At 42.2% G+C, this 24,431-nt stretch overlaps 1 protein-coding gene across 1 annotated transcript in view; it reads right to left on the reverse strand.

Annotated features, from left to right (window-relative positions):
* The window catches only part of SYNE2 (spectrin repeat containing nuclear envelope protein 2), a 799,180-nt gene that overhangs the window by 325,246 nt on the left and 449,503 nt on the right, over positions 1-24,431 (reverse strand). The window contains exon 49 of the mRNA XM_053697281.1: positions 8,132-8,463. Coding sequence (XP_053553256.1) covers positions 8,132-8,463 — 332 coding nt within the window. The remainder of the gene's footprint in view (positions 1-8,131; positions 8,464-24,431) is intronic.

Below are 24,431 nucleotides of genomic sequence, written 5' to 3' on the forward strand. Positions count from 1 at the left end.
TGCCCACAATAGCCCTCAGATCTACCAGAAATATGCCCACAATAGCCCTCAGAACTATCAGCCATATCCCCACAATAGCCCTCAGATCTATCAGTCATATCCCAACAATAGCCCTCAGATCTATCAGCCATATGCCCACAATAGCCCTCAGATCTATTAGCCATATCCCCACAATAGCCCTCAGATCTATCAGCCATATCCCCACAATAGCCCTCAGACCTATCAGCCATATCCCCACAATAGCCCTCAGACCTATCAGCCATATTTCCACAATAACCCTCAGATCTATCAGCCATATCCCCACAATAGCCCTCAGACCTATCAGCCATATTTCCACAATAGCCCTCAGATCTATCAGCCATATCCCCACAATAGCCCTCAGACCTATCAGCCATATTTCCACAATAGCCCTCAGATCTATCAGCCATATGCCCACAATAGCCCTCAAATCTACTAGTCATATGCACACAATAGCCCTCAGATCTATCAGCCATATGCCTACAATAGCCATCAGATCTACCAGCCATATGCCTACAATAGCCATCAGATCTACCAGCCATATGCACACAGTAGCTCTCAGATCTAACAGGCATATGCACACAATAGCCCTCAGGTCTACCAGCCATATGCCCACAATAGTTCTCATATCTTCCAGCCATATGCACACAATAGCCCTGAGATCTACCAGTCATATACACACAATAGCCCTCAGATCTACCAGTCATATACACACAATAGCCCTCAGATCTACCAACCATATGCGCACAATGGCACTCAGATCTACTAGCCATATGCCCACAATAGCCCACAGATCTACCAGCCATATCCCCACAATAGCCCTCTGATCTACCAGCCATATACCCACAATAGCCCTCATATCTACCAGTCTTATATCTACAATAGCCCTCAGATCTACCAGTCTTATGCCCACAATAACCCTCAGATCTACCAACCATATACCCACAATAGCCCTCAGATCTACCAGCCATATGCCCACAATAGTCCTCAGAACTACCAGTCTTATGCCCACAATAACCTTCAGATCTACCATTTTTTTGCCCACAATAACCTTCAGATCTACCAGTCTTTTGCCCACAATAACCTTCAGATCTACCAGTCTTATGCCGACAATAACCCTCAGATCTACCAACCATATACCCACAATAGCCCTCAGATCTACCAGCCATATGTCAGATCTAACAGCCGTATACCCACAATAGCCCTCAGATCTACCAGCCTTATGCCCACAATAGCCCTCAGATCTACCAGCCATATGCCCACAATAGTCCTCAGAACTACCAGTCTTATGCCCACAATAGCCCTCAGACCTATCACTCATATAAACACAATAGCACTCAGAACTATCAGCCATATGGACACAATAGCCCTCAGATCTATCAGTCATATACCCAAATAGTCCAAACAGCCCTCAGATCTATCAACCATATACCTGCAATAGCCCTCAGATGTATAAGCCATATGCGTACAATAGCCCTCATATCTACCAACCAACCATATGCACACAATAGCCTTCAGATCTATCAGCCATATACACACAATAGCACTCAGATCTACCAGTCATATACACACAATAGACCTCAGATCTACCATCCATATGCATACAATAGCCCTCAGATCTACCAGTCATATACACACAATAGCCCTCATATCTACCAACCACATGCGCACAATAGCCCTCAGATCTACCAGCCATATACCCACAATAGCCCTCAGATCTACCAGTCTTATGCCCACAATAGCCCTCAGATCTATCAGCCATATGCCTACAATAGCCATCAGATCTACCAGCCATATGCCTACAATAGCCATCAGATCTACCAGCCATATGCACACAGTAGCTCTCAGATCTAACAGGCATATGCACACAATAGCCCTCAGGTCTACCAGCCATATGCCCACAATAGTTCTCATATCTTCCAGCCATATGCACACAATAGCCCTGAGATCTACCAGTTATATACACACAATAGCCCTCAGATCTACCAGTCATATACACACAATAGCCCTCAGATCTACCAACCATATGCGCACAATGGCACTCAGATCTACTAGCCATATGCCCACAATAGCCCACAGATCTACCAGCCATATCCCCACAATAGCCCTCTGATCTACCAGCCATATACCCACAATAACCCTCAGATCTACCAGTCTTATATCTACAATAGCCCTCAGATCTACCAGTCTTATGCCCACAATAACCCTCAGATCTACCAACCATATACCCACAATAGCCCTCAGATCTACCAGCCATATGCCCACAATAGTCCTCAGAACTACCAGTCTTATGCCCACAATAACCTTCAGATCTACCAGTCTTTTGCCCACAATAACCTTCAGATCTACCAGTCTTTTGCTTACAATAACCTTCAGATCTACCAGTCTTATGCCCACAATAACCCTCAGATCTACCAACCATATACCCACAATAGCCCTCAGATCTACCAGCCATATGTCAGATCTAACAGCCGTATACCCACAATAGCCCTCAGATCTACCAGCCTTATGCCCACAATAGCCCTCAGATCTACCAGCCATATGCCCACAATAGTCCTCAGAACTACCAGTCTTATGCCCACAATAGCCCTCAGATCTATCAGTCATATAAACACAATAGCACTCAGAACTATCAGCCATATGGACACAATAGCCCTCAGATCTATCAGTCATATACCCAAATAGTCCAAACAGCCCTCAGATCTATCAACCATATACCTGCAATAGCCCTCAGATGTATAAGCCATATGCGTACAATAGCCCTCATATCTACCAACCATATGCACAAAATAGCCTTCTGATCTATCAGCCATATACACACAATAGCACTCAGATCTACCAGTCATATACACACAATAGACCTCAGATCTACCAACCACATGCGCACAATAGCCCTCAGATCTACCAGCCATATACCCACAATAGCCCTCAGATCTACCAGTCTTATGCCCACAATAGCCCTCAGATCTACCTGTCTTATGTCCACAATAACCCTCAGATCTACCAACCATATACCCACAATAGCCCTCAGATCTACCAGCCATGTGCCCACAATAGTCCTCAGAACTACCAGTCTTATGCCCACAATAACCTTCAGATCTACCAGTTTTATGCCCACAATAGCCCTCAGATCCATCAGCATATGCCCACAATAGCCCTCAGATCTATCAGCAACTGCCCACAATAGCCCTCAGATCTATCAGCATATGCACATAATAGCCCTCAGATCTATTATCAATATGCCCACAATAGCCCTCAGATCTATCACCCATATGCCCACAAAAGCCCTGCAATCTATCAACCATATGCCCACAATAGCCCTCAGATCTACCAGCTATTTGCCCGCAATAGCCCTCAGATCTACCTGTTAGCGCTCTACAAATACCTGATAATAATAATAATAATCTATCAGCATATGCACATGTTACGGTTGCCTCCAGGCTGGCTGGAAGTTGGACCGTAGAAAAGGATGCTCCTAGCGCTCACCAAAGGAGCAGCAGCACCGTGGACACTATAACTGCTGCGTAGCCACCATCAGTAATGCAGACTATATGAACCACCGCTGCTGGGCTGGTATCTCGCCGTCTGCTCTGCGCCCTGGACCTACGACCAGGCTCCAGTAGGCGAACCTCTTGCTTCTGTAGCAATCCCTGTAGCTAAGGGAGTATGAAAAACATAGCAATCCCTGTAGTGATTATAAGCTGTCCCCTACAAACATGAGTCAAAGCTGCAAGTTAGAGGGTCAAAAATAGGTCTGATGTGCTGGAGCACACAGCCTCCTTTTTATTGAGGTTACATGCAAACAGGACACTCTCAGGGGGAGGCATAAAATCCCCCATCACACATTTGATATTAGATAGAGAGACACTCCCTTTGACAGGCCACAACATTTACTTCAGCAGATAACATTACACACAATAAAACAATGCAGTCCACCTTATCAATACTAGTCTGATTAGACAATGGGAAAGTTGATCACTAAACCTAATTAGAGCTAATCCCAGCAGACTTGTATGTAGAATAGGTTTCTTGAAGCTGAACAAAATTTAACTCTTAATGGCACACAATGAAACTGAACCAAGTGGGAGAAAGCCAGGGACAAGTCATTTCACAGGTCTGGGGACATAGTCTTAAAGGGGGCATTGTTCACCAGAGTCACAATATGTCCCCAGACGTTTCCCAAAGGGCCACACACACCCAACAAAAGTCAATATACTCTCAGGGGCACAATCTTCCAGGGGCCATAGTCATGAGGAAGGAGGCTGGCAAATAGGCTTCTCCAAAATCCAGGGAAGCAGGGCAACCTTCCATTTAAAGGGCCAGTCACAAATAGCAGTTTGTAACATATCTCCCCTTTTGGAGGGAGACTAACAAGGCACCTGACCTTCTGTCGGTCAGTGCCTAAGTTAGTCTCGCAACCCACCCACAAATAAACACTAGCAGCAAAGCAGCCCCCCCACAACAAGTAGCACTGGCCTGTAGGTTCCAGGTTATAGGATGAAAGTGTAGCATCCTCTGCCTTCCTGGCGCAGCTGTGCAAATAGCTGATGGTACTTGGGGGGCAGAAGCCAGCGGCACTCTGCCCTGGTGCCAGCGCTTCTGCTGGGGTGAGGGGTTTGCAGGCCAGTCCTGTAACAAGGGGGTCTGTAGGGCAGAGGCCAGCAGCGCTCTGTTCTGATGCCAGCTCTTCTGCTGGGGGAATTGGGGCATAGTCCTGCCCGGTGGCAAAGGGAACGTGGGGGTCAGTGGGGGTTAACATCTCCACTGTTAACCCTGGGCCCAAGTTAGGAGTTAGCTGGGGAGGGGGAGATTGGCTTACCTCCTCCTCCTGATACTCCGGTGGCCGTTGGGAAGGGAGGTCGATGCTCTCCGCTTCCTGTGGAACATGCTGCGGCTGGGGAGAGAGACCGGTTGTCTCCTCTCCCTGGAAGGCACACTCCGGCTGGGGAGGGAGGTCGATGCTCTCCCCTCCCTGTAGCTGGGTCTGTCGCTGGGGATCTGGGCCACCTGCCCAGCATCCCTGTAGGGCCGGTAGAGAGACTGCGGTCCCATCTCCACCTGCCTGCTGGGGGTCCTCCCAGGACCAGTCTATGAGGCCTGCTGCCTCTGGTATCTCTGGCTGGGGAAGGGGACTGGTTGTCTCTTCCCTCTGCACAGTATACTGCCGCTGGGGAGGGAGGTCGCTGCTCTCCTCTCCCTGTAACTCTGGCTGCCGCTGGGAAGGGAGGTCGTTGCTCTCCGCTCCCTGTGACTCACTTTCTCGCTGGAGACCAGGTGTCCAGACCCTCAAACTCCACAGTTGGCGCTCAAAGGCTCGTGCCGCTTTGTTCTCCGTATCCAATTCCCGGATGATGCGACTGACTACCTCCTGTGCAGGGTCTGGACCATATCGGACTAGCCGCCTCTTTACCTCTGGAACGAAATCCGCGCCCTCATAGCGACGGATCAGGTTGAGGTGCTCTTCACAGGGTTCTGAATAGTGTCTTGTCAGCTCCATGCTGCTGTAGGTAGGGACGCTGCGCAGTGGCTAGCGTTGCCCTCAATAACTCTCCTACGATACCAGTGCTGTTGTGGTGCTGCTCCTTGCGCTAGGACGCCAATCCCACCGCTGCCGCCAAATGTTACGGTTGCCTCCAGGCTGGCTGGAAGTTGGACCGTAGAAAAGGATGCTCCTAGCGCTCACCAAAGGAGCAGCAGCACCGTGGACACTATAACTGCTGCGTAGCCACCATCAGTAATGCAGACTATATGAACCACCGCTGCTGGGCTGGTATCTCGCCGTCTGCTCTGCGCCCTGGACCTACGACCAGGCTCCAGTAGGCGAACCTCTTGCTTCTGTAGCAATCCCTGTAGCTAAGGGAGTATGAAAAACATAGCAATCCCTGTAGTGATTATAAGCTGTCCCCTACAAACATGAGTCAAAGCTGCAAGTTAGAGGGTCAAAAATAGGTCTGATGTGCTGGAGCACACAGCCTCCTTTTTATTGAGGTTACATGCAAACAGGACACTCTCAGGGGGAGGCATAAAATCCCCCATCACACATTTGATATTAGATAGAGAGACACTCCCTTTGACAGGCCACAACATTTACTTCAGCAGATAACATTACACACAATAAAACAATGCAGTCCACCTTATCAATACTAGTCTGATTAGACAATGGGAAAGTTGATCACTAAACCTAATTAGAGCTAATCCCAGCAGACTTGTATGTAGAATAGGTTTCTTGAAGCTGAACAAAATTTAACTCTTAATGGCACACAATGAAACTGAACCAAGTGGGAGAAAGCCAGGGACAAGTCATTTCACAGGTCTGGGGACATAGTCTTAAAGGGGGCATTGTTCACCAGAGTCACAATATGTCCCCAGACGTTTCCCAAAGGGCCACACACACCCAACAAAAGTCAATATACTCTCAGGGGCACAATCTTCCAGGGGCCATAGTCATGAGGAAGGAGGCTGGCAAATAGGCTTCTCCAAAATCCAGGGAAGCAGGGCAACCTTCCATTTAAAGGGCCAGTCACAAATAGCAGTTTGTAACAGCACATAATAGCCCTTTAGATATATCATCCATATGCCCACAATAGCCCTGAGATCTATCACCCATATGCCCACAAAAGCCCTGAGATCTATCAACCATATGCCCAAAATACCCCCTTAGATCTACCAGCCATTTACCCACAATAGCCCTCAGATCTATCAGCGATAAGCCCACAAAAGTCCTCAGATCTATCAACCATATGCCCACAATATTACCCCTCAGATCTATTTACCATATGCCCACAATACCCCTCAGATCTATCAACCATATGCCCACAATATCCCTCAGATCGATTATCCATATGCCCACAAAAGCCCTAAGATATATCCACCATATGCCCACAATGGCCCTCAGATCTAACAGCCATTTGCCCACAATAGCCTTCAGATCTATCAGCGATATGCCCACAAAAGTCCTCAGATCTATCAACCATATGCCCGCAATAGCCCTCAGATCTATCAACTATATGCCTGCAATAGCCCTCAGATCTATCAACCATATGCCCACAATAGTCCTCAGATCTATCAACCATATGCTCACAGTAGCCCTTAGACATATCAAACACATGCCCACAATAGCCCTTAGACATATCAAACACATGCCCACAATAGCCCACTGATCTGACCCCATTGCCTGTAATATTAAACTCAATATCTGATCCCAGTTTCACAATCATTTACTTTGCATTCATTTTACTGGACAGATAAATACTCAACAGGCATCCCTAGTTTTAGCTCTAACCACACTACACTTCACTTTGTTTCACAAATTCTACCAATAAGCAGCCTGGACTCTGGATTAAGCTTCAAGTAGATGAACCCAATGCAAACATTGATGCAGTGCCCCAATCATACTTTAATTTGTGGGCCTGGTCCAAATTAGCAGCCTTATCCCAAACTCCCCCTTATTACCACTATCTCATATCCTGGTTACATTTAAGTAAACCTTTGAATGCCCAAAACCAACCCACGTGGTCTGCACAAATACCAACATCCCCTCACTACCTAAATCCTACCCTCACGCAGCCAATCCACCCAGAAAAACAGGCTCCTCCCCTGAGGTTCCTATTCCAGAATTCAAAACGCAAAGAGGTTTTGGTGGTTAAAAGTATCTGACTGAACAGTTTAAACAACCTAGGACTTCTTTCTTCATACCTATGAAAAAAATAACTAATTGCAAACTAACAAAAATAAAGTTTTCTTTTTGATGTATATTATATTAAAGATTTTCTTTTTCTGTTGTTTATTTTTTTCAAATGCACAGCTCTTGAAATTGTCTGCAGTTTGAAGAAACATTTAAATGACCTATAAATTCTGAAATTAATATTGTTATCTGAAAGAATGTTTTCACTTTAAATGGTTATATAATTTTTTATTCTGTTCCCAATATAAACTTCACAGTCCTGATCATGGTTTCTTAACCTCTTGTTTGCCAGAGAGTGCAGCTGTGCATTCTATAGCTGCTCACTGCAACTGTCTCTGACCGCTAAAGAGTTAGGAGGTTCACAGCTGTCAGTTACCAAATTGATTTAGCTCACACATTAGAAGATCAAACAAAAGCTTTGAATCATACCTCGCCAAAGCACATCTTTTCTTTTCAAGCAATGTGGTCAACCGCGAGTTCCTGGCAGCGATCTCCTGTAAAATATATTTTAGTTCTTCCTTAGCTTTCGGATGACAAATGGATCTCAGCTGCATGGCTAGAGCTTTGATTTTAGCCAAAGTGGAGTTTAGTTCTTCTCTTTTTGGCAAAATGAAGTCTAAATGCACAGAAGTATCTTGTGTTTCACTGAGCACTGCTGGATGTGTATGGACTTGTTCCTCCAGCTGTTTGAAGAGCTCTGTGGTCTTGCAGATGTCATCTTCAAGCTTTCTAAGGTTCCTGCAGTACTCATTAATATGAAGCTGTCACAAAAACATGACATGGTTAGTTGTAACACAACAGCAGATAGTAAATACACTTAAACAACAATGAGGTCTACATCATATTCCAGTCAAGGACAGTAAACGAGCAGAACTTTGTACAACATATGACTGCCTTATGATCTCAAACAAGATGGTGTTCTCACTCTGTGATTGGCACATGCAACAGGCCAATAGCATCTGACTGCCTTATCATCCCAAACAAGATGGTGTGTTCTCACTCTGTGATTGGCACATGCAACAGGCCAATAGCATATGACTGCCTTATCATCCCAAACAAGATGGTGTGTTCTCACTCTGTGATTGGCACATGCAACAGGCCAATAGCATCTGACTGCCTTATCATCCCAAACAAGATGGTGTGTTCTCACTCTGTGATTGGCACATGCAACAGGCCAATAGCATATGACTGCCTTATCATCCCAAACAAGATGGTGTGTTCTCACTCTGTGATTGGCACATGCAACAGGCCAATAGCATCTGACTGCCTTATCATCCCAAACAAGATGGTGTGTTCTCACTCTGTGATTGGCACATGCAACAGGCCAATAGCATCTGACTGCCTTATCATCCCAAACAAGATGGTGTGTTCTCACTGTGATTGGCACATGCAACAGGCCAATAGCATCTGACTGCCTTATCATCCCAAACAAGATGGTGTGTTCTCACTCTGTGATTGGCACATGCAACAGGCCAATAGCATCTGACTGCCTTGTCATCCCAAACAAGATGGTGTGTTCTCAATCTGTGATTGGCACATGCAACAGGCCAATAGCATCTGACTGCCTTATCATCCCAAACAAGATGGTGTGTTCTCACTCTGTGATTGGCACATGCAACAGGCCAATAGCATCTGACTGCCTTATCATCCCAAACAAGATGGTGTGTTCTCACTCTGTCATTGGCACATGCAACAGGCCAATAGCATCTGACTGCCTTATCATCCCAAACAAGATGGTGTGTTCTCACTCTGTGATTGGCACATGCAACAGGCCAATAGCATCTGACTGCCTTGTCATCCCAAACAAGATGGTGTGTTCTCAATCTGTGATTGGCACATGCAACAGGCCAATAGCACCTGACTGCCTTATCATCCCAAACAAGATGGTGTGTTCTCACTCTGTCATTGGCACATGCAACAGGCCAATAGCATCTGACTGCCTTATCATCCCAAACAAGATGGTGTGTTCTCACTCTGTGATTGGCACATGCAACAGGCCAATAGCATCTGACTGCCTTATCATCCCAAACAAGATGGTGTGTTCTCACTCTGTGACTGGCACATGCAACAGGCCAATAGCATCTGACTGCCTTATCATCCCAAACAAGATGGTGTGTTCTCACTTTGTGATTGGCACATACAACAGGCCAATAGCATCTGACTGCCTTATCATCCCAAACAAGATGGTGTGTTCTCACTCTGTGATTGGCACATGCAACAGGCCAATAGCATCTGACTGCCTTATCATCCCAAACAAGATGGTGTGTTCTCAATCTGTGATTGGCACATGCAAAGAGGCCAATCATGGAATGCTAAGCATGGCCAATAAGCGTACTCCCTCATACACAGCAGTTCCATTCCTGGTAGGAAGGGTCTTGTGTTCACATTTGTCTAATTTCCTTGACCCTGGCAGTTTCATTCTTCTGACTGGTGATCGGCTCCACCACATCTAAATTTATTTGGCCATTTCTTGGCTGTGCACACTTGTGTGGTAGACCATATAGTGTTAGCCAGGGGGGATAAAAGTCCATTTAAAAAAATAAATAAATCTTTGTTTTAAAGGGACAGTATACTGTAAAATAGTTTTTCCCTTAATGTGTTTACAATTGCTTTTTTTACCAACTGCAGAGTAAAAAATGTATGAAAATTAGCTTTTTAAGGTTTATTTGTGTATATTAAAGCTCTGATTTTGTGTTTTGAAGCCACAACCTAATAAAATAGGTTGAGCTTGTAGATATAATCAGATCTCATTACTGTATCACATTGTGCACATATACCTGCTTCTTTATCTTATATCTGTCCTTAAAACAATCACCAATACTTTGAGAGAACAATGGAAAATCAACATTTTATTACCTTATCTCTGCTTTATCACACTGGGAGTGTAATTTCTTCTGCTGGCTGTGTTTACAAAGCTTATCTATAGCTGGTACGCGCGGCCACAAACTTTCAGAATAGGTGGGGATACCACATGCTAAATTAACCATTTCAAATGCCAATATAAGGGTAAAGGAGCTACTTGTAAACAATTTAATACACTCCAGCAGGTAAAGTGGATCATTGGGAACAAATTAAAGGGGAGAAAATATTTGAGTAAACTGTCCCTTTAATTTAAATAGGATTTTGTTAATAAAATGGTTTTTGAGGAAAAATCTCTCTAAAGATAATTGTCTAATTTAGGCACAGTATAGCAAAGGTTATTTACCCTGAAATAAGGATTTGTTTTTAGTTATATAACATGAGGCTGTATATTCATGGCTGCAATGGTAAATGGATCCCAATAATCCATTCAAAATGTTATGCTCTCCCAGAGGTTTACGTAAGATTCTTTGTACACATAATCAACCCCTTACCTCTTAGTGGGACAATAAATTGAGAATTAACAGGACAGGAAACCCCAAATTTTTCTTTCATGATTTGTATAGAACATACAATTTTAAACAATTTTCTAATTCAGTTCTATTATAAAATTTACATCATTCTCTTGTTATCCTTTGCTGAAGGAACAGCATTGCACTACTGGCAGCTAGATTAACACAACAAGTTAGCCAATCACAAGAGACAAATGTGTGCAGACACCAATCAGCAGCTCAACCCCACTAGTGTAGGATATGTGCGTATTCTTTTTCAACAAAGGATGCCAAGAGAACAAAGCACATTTGCAAATAGATGTGAATTAAAGTGTCTTAAAATGACCTGCTCTATCTGAATCATGCAAGTTTAATTTTGACTTTCCTATGCCTATAACTTTCATGATTAACGCAGTGCATGCAATTAAAAAACAACAAACTTTCCAATTTACTTCTATTATCTAAATATGCACAAGATGAGGCACCAGCTCCTACTGAGCATATTATGCATGAGAGCCAAGTATATACATATCTGCGTTTGTGATTGGCTGATGGCTGTCACATGATTCAGGCAAAGGGAAATGGAACACACTTAGGAATTAAAAGATAGTGCTAGTGCACTGTATCTTTAAAATGATGAATTTGTCAATGATGGGATTCTACTGGATTTGATGGTCCTTTAAGTGCTACGTTTCAAGAAGTTCAATGAACAGAAGATTGTTTGGATTGGAATAGAGCTGCACAAGGAGCTAAGTGTGAGGAGGAAGGGACAACCTATATTATTGTTATTATTATTACGGTAATGATTATTTTTCTCCTTCCAATAAAACACAGCTAAAAAGTTGTCCAAATATGAATGTCTAACCTATTAGGGGCTAGATTACAAGTGGAGCATAAATTCACTAAATGAAGGCTTTTTGCACGCGTCGGGTAGCGTCCATATTACAAGTTGAAAGTAAAAAGTTTGCGCGTGAGTGAAACCTGACATACGCTAACAAAATTATCGTGACTGCGTTAATTTCTTCTCCCCGTAGAAGTTAATGGAAAGCAGAGAAGAAGAAAAAACCTATCCATCTAAACACCTATCGCTTGCGCGCTAACCCGACAGGAGATATGAATACTTCACATTCCAATGTTCTTCACTTACAGGAATTTATATTATAAATAAATATATATATATATATATATATATATATATATATATATTTATAACTGTATATCTATTCTTATAGATATATAGGTATAGATATCTGTTTTACATTAACAGATATATATATATATATATACACTGTATATATATATATATATAAAAATATTCTTGTAGATATATAGGTATGTATTTTACATTAACATTAACAGATACATATGCATATTTTCTTATAGATATATAGGTATAGACATCTATTTTACATTAACATTAACAGATATACAGTATGTATATATTCTTATATATAGGTATAGATATATATAGGTATAGATATCTATTTTACATTAACATTAACAGATATACAGTATGTATATATTCTTATATATAGGTATAGATATATATAGGTATAGATATCTATTTTACATTAACATTAACAGATATACAGTATGTATATATTCTTATATATAGGTATAGATATATAGGTATAGATATCTATTTTACATTAACAGATATATACATATAGAAATATGTATTTAATAATACAAAGTACAGTATTTTCTATGTGAAAAACATTGGAATATATAATACACTTAACGCGCAGCGTTAAGGTCTAACACGTTATTGGTTTAGCGCACATGAAGAATTGCTAACTTCAATGCGCATTAATTTATGCTTATCTGATAAGTTCTTTTCTTTCCTTGGCATGGAGGGTCCACAAATCCATTATAATTACTAGTGGGGAATTCAACTCCTGGCCACCAGGTGGAGGCAAAGAACACACTAGCAGAGCTTTTAAGTGTCAATCCTATTACCCATAATCCCCAGTCATTTGGCCGAAGGAAAATGGAAATAGAAGATGATAAGGGTATAGAGGTGCCTGAGGTTTATAGAAAAAAAGTAGACTTAAATTAAAATTCAGGGTGGGTCGTGGACTCTTCATGCCAAGGAAAGAAAATAATTTATCAGGTAAGGAAGGAAGGAAGGAAGGAAGGGAGAACAAAAACAGGCGGAACTAAACAAAAGGCACGACCGCTTGAAGAACCCTTCTCCCAAAAGAAACCTCAGCTGAGGCAAAAGATCAAATTTCTAGAATTTGGAAAAGGAATGCAATGAGGACCAAGTGGTCTCCTTGCATATTTGCTCCATAGAAGCTTCCTCACAAAAAGCCCAGGAAGAAAAGACATCCCTAGTAGAATGAGCCGTAATACTCTCATGAGACTGTTGATCAACAGACTCGTAAGCTAATCGTATTACACTTCTCAACCAGAGAAAAAGAAAAGCATAAAAGGCCTTCCGACCCTTACGCTTACCAGATAAAACGAAGAAAAGAGCAGTAGACTGTTGAAAATGTCTAGTTGCCTGTAGATAGAACTTCAGAGCATGCACCCACATCCAGGTTATGCAACAGACGTTCCTTCAGAGAAGAAGAATTAGGTCAAAAGGAAGAAACAACAATCCCCTGATTGATGTTGCGAACCGACCCCACCTTAGGAAGAAAACCTAACTTAGAACTGAGAACCGCTTATCCGCATGAAAAATAAGGCAAGGGATTTACACTGCAGAGTCGAAAGTTCAGAAACTCTGCGAGCAGGAGAAATAGCGAGGAAAAAAACAACTTTCAAGATAACAACTTAAAAAGAACAGAGACTAAGGCTCATACGAAGCCTGCTGCAAACTCTAAGAACAAAATACAAGTCTCCATGGAGGCACAACAGGAGTAAACACAGACCTGAGAATGACCAAGGTCTGAACCAAGGATTGAGCATCAGGCAGGTCCACCAGACGTTAAACAAAAGAATCGACAAAACAAAATTCTTGATCCTTCAGAGAACTAACTGACAATATTTTCTCCAGGCCCTACTAGAGAAAAGACAGAAAGCAGGAAAAACACTACCCTTTATGGTAGATTCTGTGAGATACTGGTCTAAGATTCCGAAGCATGGTAACAAAACCTTTTCTGGAAAACCACGCCTAAAAAACTAGGCGTTCGATCTCCAAGCAGTCAGATTCATAGAAAACTAGGATTGTCTAATGGTGTTCACTGCATATATGTTTACAGGGAAAATCTTCCTTAAAGGGACATTAAACACTTAATACATGCTCGATTGAATGATGCATTCAAAGAAAAGATTAGTCCATGACTAACATGTAGATGTATTTTTTTAAGTTTCATTAGTTGTTTAAAAAGTGACAAAATAAGTGTAAAGTTTTAGTGTCTATAAAACACTGGGAGCTGCCATGTTGTAACTTGTGTTACATTCTCTGCTGTGGCCAATTAGGGACAGTTATACATAGGTCATTAGAGTGTGCAGCCAATGGTTGTGCTGGATTTAACAGTGTTCTGCACTTCCATTTCTAACAGGAACTGAAAAGCTCACAATTTCAGAATGGAATTACAGGCAAAGAGGACAAAATAAGTAATGAAAGTATATTGCAGAGTTGTTTTATTACATACAATTTATAATTTTATATTACCATCTCAAAGTGTTTAATGTCCCTTAAAGGAGGACAAAATTAAATTCTATCCTGATTCCTGCGATACTGCCTTCTCCAATGGATCTAGGACGCAGCAAACCTCAACCTGCTGAAAGAAGGAAATCTGTCCCCAACATGATTCATGCTCGGACCAGAAGCGAACCATTCATACTGATTTATTCTCAGAGGAAGGCTACAAGGATTGCTGTCCCTCTTCTAAGGCAGCTTAGACCTGCATGAGGATCTGCCGGAAAACTCACAACTATGAAGCTGCGCACCTAACCACAGAGCTATTCGAGCAGCACCTAGGCAACCCTAGGGACTACTCTTCTAGTCCTGAGGAAGGAAGGTTCCATTACCACCTGTAGATGAACACAGCCAAACCATAACCAATCTAGATCTGGACGAAACGTCAGCTGTAGTCACCGAACTCTAGCGATAGAAGGATACTACCTCCAAAACTAGAGAAAGATAATGGAAACCATACAGATTGCAGACATTGCAATTTTCACCTCAATCTGAGGGGGAAAAAAAAACTATAATATTGTTTTAACAAAACAATATAAAAATAAAAAATAGATTAGTGTCCTAAAAATATTAAGAGATTGAGAGAGAAATCTGACACCATACATGTCACACACATAAGTTCTCACCTCAATATGAGGGAGGAAAAAGCAGTGTCCTTAAAACACTAAAATTATGATACATAAACATGAAATTGATAAATAAAAAGCCTCTCAATATGAGAGAGATAAAAATATACGGAAATCCTGTAGAGAACAGGATAACCTAAGACATATAATTTATATGCTATGATAAATTATCAACATATCAGAGACATAAATAACTAACGGCTAGATTACGAGTTTTGCGCTATGATCGGCTCGGTACTAACTTGCAAGTTATTTCCACCACTCACCTCCGCGCCGGATGTCTTGAAGATGGAGCCGCTCCGCGTCGGAAGGATGAAGACGTCTGGATGAAGACTTCTGCCCGTCTGGAGGACAATTTTTTACCGCTTGGATGAAGACTTCTCCCGGTCTTCAAAAACTGTAAGTGGATCTTCGGGGGTTAGTGTTAGGTTTTTTAAGGGTTTATTGGTAGGGTCTTATTTTTAGATTCGGGTTTAGGCTGAAAAAGAGCTAAATGCCCTTTTAAGGGCAATGGCCATCCAAATGCCCTTTTCAGGGCAAAGGGGAGCTTAGGTTTTTTAGATAGGATTTTATTTGGGGGGTATAGTTGTGTGGGTGGTGGGTTTTACTGTTGGGGGGTTGTTTGTATTTTTTTTTACAGGTAAAAGAGCTGATTTCTTTTAAGGGCTATTGGTAGTTTAGTTTAAGCTAGGTTTTTTTTTAATTTTTTTTTATTTTTGGGGGGGGGGGTATTTTGATAGGGCTATTAGATTAGGTGTAATTAATTTAAATATTTGATCATTTCTTTTTTATTTTGTGCAATTTAGTGTTTTGTTTTTTTGTAATTTAGTTAATTGTATTTAATTAATGTAATTTATTTAATTGTAGTGTAAGGTTAGGTGTTAGTGTAAGACAGGTTAGGTTTTATTTACAGGTAAGTTTGTATTTATTTAACTAGGTAGTTAGTAAATAGTTAATAACTATTTACTAACTAGTCTACCTAGTTAAAATAAATACAAAATTGCCTGTAAAATAAAAACAAACCCTAAGATAGATACAATGTAACTATTAGTTATATTGTAGCTAGCTTAGGGTTTATTTTATAGGTAAGTATTTAGTTTAAAATAGGAATTATTTAGTTAATGATAGTAATTTTTATTTAGATTTATTTTAATTATATTAAAGTTAGTGGGTATTAGGGTTACACTTAGGGTTAGGTTTAGGGGTTTATAACTTTAGTATAATGGCGGCGATTTTGGGGGCAGCAGATTAGGGGTTAATAAAAGTAATGTAGGTTGTGGCGATGTTAGGGACAGCAGATTAGGGGTTAATAATATTTAACTAGTGTTTGTGATGCGGGAGTACGGCTGTTTAGGGGTTAATATGTTTATTATAGTGGCGGCGATGTCGAGAGCGGCAGATTAGGGGTTACTAATTTTATTTTAGTGTTTGCGATGCGGGAGGGCATCGGTTTAGGGGTTAATAGGTAGTTTATGGGTGCTAGTGTACTTTTTAGCACTTTAGTTATGAGTTTTATGGCTGGACAGGCAAACTCGTAATACCGGCGGTATTTTCAGCGGTAGTGAAAAAGCAGTGTTATGAGGCTTTTTCACTCATAACGCAAAACTCGTTATCTAGCCGTTAGAAAACACAGTGACTAACATGCCACCAAAGGAGTAGTAATCTCCTACCATAAAAGAGATTGTTTAAAACAGCTTTCAAACACACATTCAAGATGCAAGTAGCTATAGCTGGTTTCAAACTGCAAACCTTCCGCTTGCTAGGCAGCTAAGCTAACCACCAGGCTACTACAGCTGGCTAGAACATACACATATTTAACTTCACTTATATTAAACTGCTGCCCGATGGCAGCCAAAACCAGCTAAAACATTACGTTCATGAAAATAAATCAGACAATTAAGATGCCAAGCGCCCACAATGGAAAACGAACCAACAATTCTGGTATGAAAGTCCATGAGCAAGTTATAAGGGCCAAGGAATGTCCAAGACATGAAACAATAACATCTCAACATTAGAAGTATAAAAATATTGTACTCCTATAAACAAAAACAGGAATAAAGATACTAGTGGTCTAAAAACACTAGGACTCATAGTATGATGCATTAAATCATACATGAGAAGATAGCCTAATATTTCTAAATTGAACATAGAAATAAAAATATTAGTGTTAAAAAAAACTATCAAATTGAACATGAGCCACGTCACGTGCATAAGAAAATATCTCAATATGAGAAAAATCACCATCTTGTAATCCTAAAATCATAGAAATAACTACACATATTAGTGTCCTAAAAACACTAAGATGATCATTGAAACCATACTAATAGAAATAAATACATTAGTGTTGAAAATCACTAATAAATTGAGCATGAGATGAAAACATGTTCCAGCAAAAGTAAATATCTCAATATGAGAAAAACCACAATATAGAATTCCTAAAACCATAGAAATAACTATGTATATTAGTGTCCTAAAAACACTAAGACGTGAAGTATGATACATTGAAAACATACTAGACACAGACGAAAAACAAAATTTATGCTTACCTGATAAATTTATTTATTTTGTGACACGGTGAGTCCACGGATCATCAGTAATTACTATTGGGAATATCACTCCTGGCCAGCAGGAGGAGGCAAAGAGCACCACTGCAAAGCTGTTAAAGTGAAAGTTAATCCTAGCGTTTCACAAACGCTAGGATTGACTATTGAAACGAAAAAGGGGACTTTCATTCATGAGGTATAAAATATTTCATGTAGAAAGCTCCTTTATTTGTTTCAACCGATCGGCGATTTGAGCTGCTAACAAATGCCACGGCAAAAAAACATTTTCCTAAGAGGTGACGTTTTTACCTTTTAGCCAATAGCAGTGCGGTAAATCCAGCTCCCATCGGCGCCAAGCCGGTTGAGACAAATAAAGGAGATTTCTACATGAAGTATGTTATACTTCATGAATGAAAGTCCCCTTTATTTGTTTCAATAGTCAATCCTAGCGTTTGTGAAATGCTAGGATTAACTTTCACTTCCCTTTCCACAACCCCCAGTCATTCGACTGAAGGAAAAGGAGAGAAAGGAAGTAACACCAGGTGCAGAGTTGCCTGAGGTTTACAAAACAAAAAGACTGTCTGAATAAACAGGGCGGGCCGTGGACTCACCGTGTCAAGAAATAAATACATTTATCAGGTAAGCATAAATTTTGTTTTCTTTCTAATGACACGGTGAGTCCACCAATCATCAGTAATTACTACTGGGAATCAATACCTAAGCTAGAGGACACAGATGATAAAGGAGGGACAAGACAGGAACCTAAACAGAAGGCACCACTGCTTGAAGAACCTTTATCCCAAAAGAAGCCTCAGCCGAGGCAAAGGTATCAAATTTATAGAATTTTGAAAAAGTGTGTAGAGAAGACCAAGTTGCAGCCTTGCAAAAATGATCCACAGAAGCTTAATTTTTGAATGCCCAGGAGAGGAAATCGCCCTCGTGGAATGAGCCGTGATTCTCTCAGGAGGCTGCTGTCCAGCAGTTTCATAGGCCAAGCGAATTATACTCTTCAGCCACAAAGAAAGAGAAGTAGCCATAGCTTTCTGACCCTTGCGTTTCCCAGAAAAAACGACAAACAAAGCGGAAGTTTGGCGAAAATCCTTAGTAGCCTGTATATAGTATTTCAAGGCACGCACCACATCTAGGTTGTGCAGCAAACGCTCTTTATGAGAAGAAGGGTTAGGACACAAAGAAGGAACAACAATTCCTTGATTAATGTTCCTATACGAAAACACTTTAGGAAGGAAAACTTAGTACGCAGAACTACCTTATCCGAATGAAACATAAGGTAAGGGGATTCATTCTGCAACGCCGAGAGTTCAGAGACTCTACGAGCAGAAGAAATTGCAACAAGAAACAAAACTTTCCAAGATAACAGTTTAATATCTAAGGAATGCATAGGCTCAAATGGAGCCTGCTGAAGAACTTTAAGAACAAGGTTAAGGCTCCAGGGAGGAGTAACAGGTTTAAACACAGGCCTGATTCTGACCAAGGCCTGACAGAAGGATTACACATCTGGTACATCCGCCAGACATTTATGCAACAGAATAGATAAGGCAGATATTTGACCCTTCAAAGTACTCGCAGACAAACCCTTTTCCAGACCCTCCTGGAGAAAGGACAAAATTCTAGGAATCCTGACTCTACTCCACGAGAACCCCTTGGATTCACACCAGAACGCGCCATATCTTATGGTAAAATTTTCTAGTCACAGGCTTACGAGCCTGAATCAAGGTCTCAATAACCGACTCCGAAAACCCGCGCTTATATAGAATTAAGCGTTCAATCTCCAAGCAGTCAGCTTCAGAGAAACGAGATTTGGATGAAGGAAGGGCCCTTGAAGTAGAAGGTACTTCCTCAGTGGAAGTCTCCAAGGTGGAAGAGAAGACATCTCCACTAGGTCTGCATACCAGATACTGCAAGGATTACCAACGCATTCTCCTGTTTGATTCGAGCAATGACCCGTGGAAGGAGAGCGAACGGAGGAAATAGGTAAGCTAGACTGAAATTCCAAGGAACCGCCAGAGCATGTATCAGTACAGCCTAAGGATCCCTTGACCTTGACCCGTACCTCGGGAGCTTGGCATTCTGACGAGATGCCATGAGATCCAGCTCCGATTGTCCCCATTTGAGAATCAAGTTGGAAAACACCTCCGGATGGAGTTCTCACTCCCCCGGGTGAAAGGTCTGTCTGCTCAGAAAATCCGCTTCCCAATTGTTTACTCCTGGAATGTGGATCGCAGATAGACAACAGTTGTGTATCTCCGCCCACTGAATAATCTTGGCTACCTCTGTCATGGCCAAGGAACTCTGAGATCCTCCCTGATTGTTGATGTAAGCCACTGAAGTTATGTTGTCTGACTGGAACCTGATAAACCGGGCTGAAGCTAACTGAGGCCAGGTCAGAAGAGCATTGAAGATTGCCCTCAGCTCTAAGATGTTTATGGGGAGAACAGACTCCTCCCGAGTCCACATCCCCTCAACCTTTAGCGAGCCCCAGACTGCTCCCTATCCCAGCAGGCTGGCATCCGTGGTCAGGATCACCCAGGTAGGTGTGCGGAAACAGGTTCCCTGGGAGAGATGTTCCTGAGACAACCACCAAGGAAGAGAATCTCTTGTCGCCTGATCCAGGTCTAATCGCAGAGACAGATCTGCATAATCCCCGTTCCATTGTTTGAGCATGCATAACCGCATGCCGAGGTCTGAGATGGAACCGGGCAAACAGAATGATGTCCATGGCAGCTACCATCAGACCAATTACCACCATATAGGGCCACTGACAGCCGAGGAGAGGACTGAAGAGCAAGACAAGAGTCGAAGATCTTTGTTTTTCTGACCTCTGTCAGAAATATTTTCATTGATAAGTAATCTATTATGGTCCCCAAGAACACTACCCTTGAAGCTGGAATCAAGGAACTCTTTCTCAAATTCACCTTCCATCTGTGAGAGTGCAGAAAAGATAGCAACATCTCTGTGTCAGAGTTTGCTTGTTGAAAAGACGGCTCCTGAATGAGAATCTACTGTTGTCATGAATTGACCCTCTTGAACCAAGAGAAGAATGGAACAAATAGTTTCTATCTTGAAGGACGGTACTCTGAGGAACTTGTTTAGACTCTTGAGGTCTAAAATTGGTCTCCACCTTAGCACTCTTTGCTGAGGTGCCTACCTGTCCTGCTGGCAACCGGATTAAAGGTTTTATACACGATCCAGACTTCCCAGAGCTGCTAAAACAGGTAAACAGGCGATTGCCAGCAGAGCTGTTCACACCCGATTCGAAACTGACAGAGAAGAGAAACCGGAAAGGCGCGCAACTATCTTGCCGTCTCAGAAAAAGCCCGCCTTCCTAATCGTGGGCATACCCAAACTGTAACCACCCGGCCGCCATTAACTCCCATGTAAAGCCGGCGACAGAGTTCTCGCACCAGAGAGCTATCTAATATAATGAATGTTCTTTCAATTATGTGAAAACACTCCTGATTCCATCCACCAATCTGGAACAACCCGGAATAAAAATTGAGCCACAATAAAAAAAAATAGTCCCCAGGGCCTGCATCCACTGCCTACCTCAATCCTATTAACCCTAAATAGGATTACTGGTATTCCATGTCCCACTTAACTATTGAAGTGCCATATTTTCCTGAGCCCAGAAAATAAAATTAGGCACTTACCTGAATTTACATCTACCCGGAAACAGGGCAGCTCACCATGCTTAACAAAAATTAAGACCTGTCTTAAAAAATGACAGGGTGGGCCGTGGACTTGTCATATCGTAAAATAAATAAATTTATCAGGTAAGCATAAATTTCCTTTTCTTTTACAAGATATGACGAGTCCACGGATTTCATCCTTACTTATGGGATACAATACCAAAGCTATAGGACACGAATGAAAGGGAGGGACAAGACAGGAACCTAAATGGAAGGCACCACTGCTTGAAGAACCTTTCTCCCAAAAACAGCCTCGGACGAGGCAAAAGTATCAAATTTGTAAAATTTTGAAAAAGTGTGAAGAGACGACCAAGTTGCAGCTTTGCAAATCTGTTCAACAGAAGCATCATTTTTAAATGCCCATGAGGAAGCCACAGCCCTAGTAGAATGAGCCGTAATTCTTTCAGGAGGCTACTGTCCAGCAGTCTCATATGCAAAACGGATGATACTCTTCAGCCAAAAAGAAAGAGAGGTAGCCGTAGCTTTCTGGCCCCTACATCTCCCAGAAAAAAACAACAAATAATGAAGATGATTGACGAAATTCTTTAGTCGCCTGCAAGTAAAACTTCAGGGCACGGATCACGTCCAAGTTATGTAACAGACGTCCCTTCTTAGAAGAAGGATTAGGACATAATGAAGGAACAATAATTTCCTGATTAATATTCTTGTTGGAAACAACCTTAGGAAGAAAATCAGGTTTGGTACGTAACACTACCTTATCAGAATGAAAAATAAGGTAAGGAGAATCACATTGCAATGCTGAAAGCTCAGAAACTCTGCGAGCAGAAAAAATAGCAACCAGAAATAAAACTTTCCAAGATAACAACTTAATATCTATGGAATGCATAGGTTCAAACGGAACCCCTTGAAGAACCTTAAGAACTAAATTCAAGCTCCAAGGAGGAGCAATAGGTCTAAACACAGGCCTGATCCTAGTCAGAGCCTGACAAAAAGATTGAACATCCGGAATATCTGCCAGACGTTGGTGTAGCAAAATAGATAGAGCAGAAATCTGTCCCTTTAAGGAACTTGCTGATAACCCTTTCTCCAATCCTTCTTGGAGAAAGGACAAAATCCTAGGAATCTTGATCTTATGAGTAACCCTTGGAAGGCACCAATAAAGATATTTACGCCATATCTTATGGTAAATCTTTCTAGTAACAGGCTTACGTGCCTGAATCAAGGTATCAATGACCGAATCAGAGAACCCTCGCTTAGATAAAATCAAGCGTTCAATCTCCAAGCAGTCAGCTGAAGAGAAATCAGATTCGGATGATGGAAGGGTCTCTGAATGAGAAGGTCCTGCCTTAATGGAAGCTTCCACTGTGGCTGAGATGACATGTCCACCAGATCGGCATACCAGGTCCTGCGAGGCCACGCAGGAGTGATGAGAATCACTGAAGCCCTCTCCTGTTTGATCCAAGCAATCACCTGGGGAAGGAGAGCAAACGGTGGAAACACATAAGCTAGGTTGAACGACCAAGGCACTGCCAAGGCATCTATCAGTTAGGCCTGAGGATCCCTGGACCTCGATCCGTATCTCGGGAGCTTGGCATTCTGATGAGATGCCATAAGATCCAGCTCTGGTCTGCCCCATCTGAGAATCAGGGTGGCAAAGACCTCCGGATGGAGTTCCCATTCCCCGGATGAAACGTCTGTCTGCTCAAAAAATCCGCTTCCCAGTTGTCCACTCCTGGGATGTAGATTGCTGACAGATAACAAGAGTGAGCCTCCGCCCACCGAATTATCTTGGATACTTCTGTCATCGCTAAGGAACTCCTTGTTCCTCCCTGATGATTGATGTAAGCCACAGTCGTGATGTTGTCCGACTGAAAACGGATGAATTTGGCCGCAGCCAACTGAGGCCAAGCCTGAAGTGCATTGAATATTGCCCTCAACTCCAGAATATTTATTGGAAGTAGAGACTCCGACCGAGTCCAAACACCCTGAGCCTTCAGGGAATTCCAGACTGCTCCCCATCCTAGTAGACTGGCATCCGTTGTCACCATCACCCATGAGGGTCTGCTGAAGCACGTCCCTTGGGACAGATGATTCTGCGACAACCACCAAAGAAGAGAGTCTCTTGTCTCCTGATCCATATCTATCTGAGGAGACAAATTTGCATAATCTCCATTCCACTGACTGAGCATGCTCAGCTGTAGTGGCCTGAGATGAAAACGAGCAAAAGGAATGATGTCCATTGCCGCCACCATCAATCCAATTACCTCCATGCACTGAGCCACTGATGGCCGAGGGTTGAACTGAAGGGATCGGCATGTATTCAGAATCTTTAACTTCCTGACTTCTGTCAGAAAGATTTTCATGGACATAGAGTCTATTAGAGTCCCCAGGAAAGGAACCCTTGTCTGTGGAGTTAGTGAACTCTTTTCTAGGTTCACCTTCCATCCGCGAGTCCTTAGAAAGGATAGAACCATGTCGGTATGAGACTTTGTCAGCTGACATAACGCCGCCTGGATCAGAATATCGTCTAGATAAGGCGCCACTGCAATGCCCCGCGGCCTGAGAACCGCCAGCAGATACCCTAGAACCTTCGTAAATATCCTGGGTGACGTGGCAAGTCTGAAAGGAAGTGCCACGAACTGAAAATGCTTGTCCAGAAAGGCAAACCTCAGGAACTGGTGATGATCTCTGTGGATAGGAATATGAAGATATGCATCCTTTATTCCACGGTAGTCATATATTGACCCTCCTGGATCAATGGAAGAATTGTCCTAATAGTCTCCATCTTGAAGGATGGAACTCTAAGGAATTTGTTTAGACTCTTGAGATCTAAAATTGGTCGGAACGTTCCTTCTTTTTTGGGAACCACAAATGGGACAAATTACTCCCATAA

This window comes from Bombina bombina, chromosome 1 (assembly GCF_027579735.1).
Source record: "Bombina bombina isolate aBomBom1 chromosome 1, aBomBom1.pri, whole genome shotgun sequence".
In the NCBI taxonomy this organism is placed as follows: domain Eukaryota; kingdom Metazoa; phylum Chordata; class Amphibia; order Anura; family Bombinatoridae; genus Bombina; species Bombina bombina.